Source organism: Penaeus monodon, chromosome 22, assembly GCF_015228065.2.
Source record: "Penaeus monodon isolate SGIC_2016 chromosome 22, NSTDA_Pmon_1, whole genome shotgun sequence".
Lineage (NCBI taxonomy): Eukaryota > Metazoa > Arthropoda > Malacostraca > Decapoda > Penaeidae > Penaeus > Penaeus monodon.
This window is the reverse complement of record NC_051407.1, coordinates 723,051-723,372: the sequence shown is the minus strand read 5'-3', so window position 1 is coordinate 723,372 and position 322 is coordinate 723,051. Positions and strand designations below refer to the sequence as shown.

The following is a 322-nucleotide window of genomic DNA, read 5'->3' as shown; positions in this document are numbered from 1 at the left end:
CACAGTTGCCAAATAAAAGGGACACCGCAAAAAGAGCAGACACACTTACACTCATCTGATACCAACCACATCTTTGACAGCGCTTTGCAGTCCGCAAGAACTCGCCGCCCGGGACCGAGGCGGTTGCACGAGCTCTGCCGCATGCGGCAGCTGTGGCGATTCTTCTTGTGGCGGTTGCACGCTGCATAGACACCTGGACACCGTTGCCATCCAAGCGCCTGATACGTTCAATCCTGTTTAAATTCAGAGTCGGTGTTGTGAATGCGTGGTATTTGTGTGTAATGTTTTTGATGATTCAAGCTGATACTCATATAAGGGTTCC

The 322-nt window shown here is 50.6% G+C and overlaps 1 protein-coding gene across 1 annotated transcript in view; it reads left to right on the top strand.

Moving 5' to 3' along the window:
- Nucleotides 1–322, top strand: part of LOC119586798 (high affinity copper uptake protein 1-like) — a gene marked incomplete at its 5' end in the record, with an annotated part of 14,845 nt that overhangs the window by 14,241 nt on the left and 282 nt on the right. Inside the window, 1 exon segment of the mRNA XM_037935517.1 lies at nucleotides 81–322. Within this exon segment, the coding sequence (XP_037791445.1) occupies nucleotides 81–241 (161 nt within the window).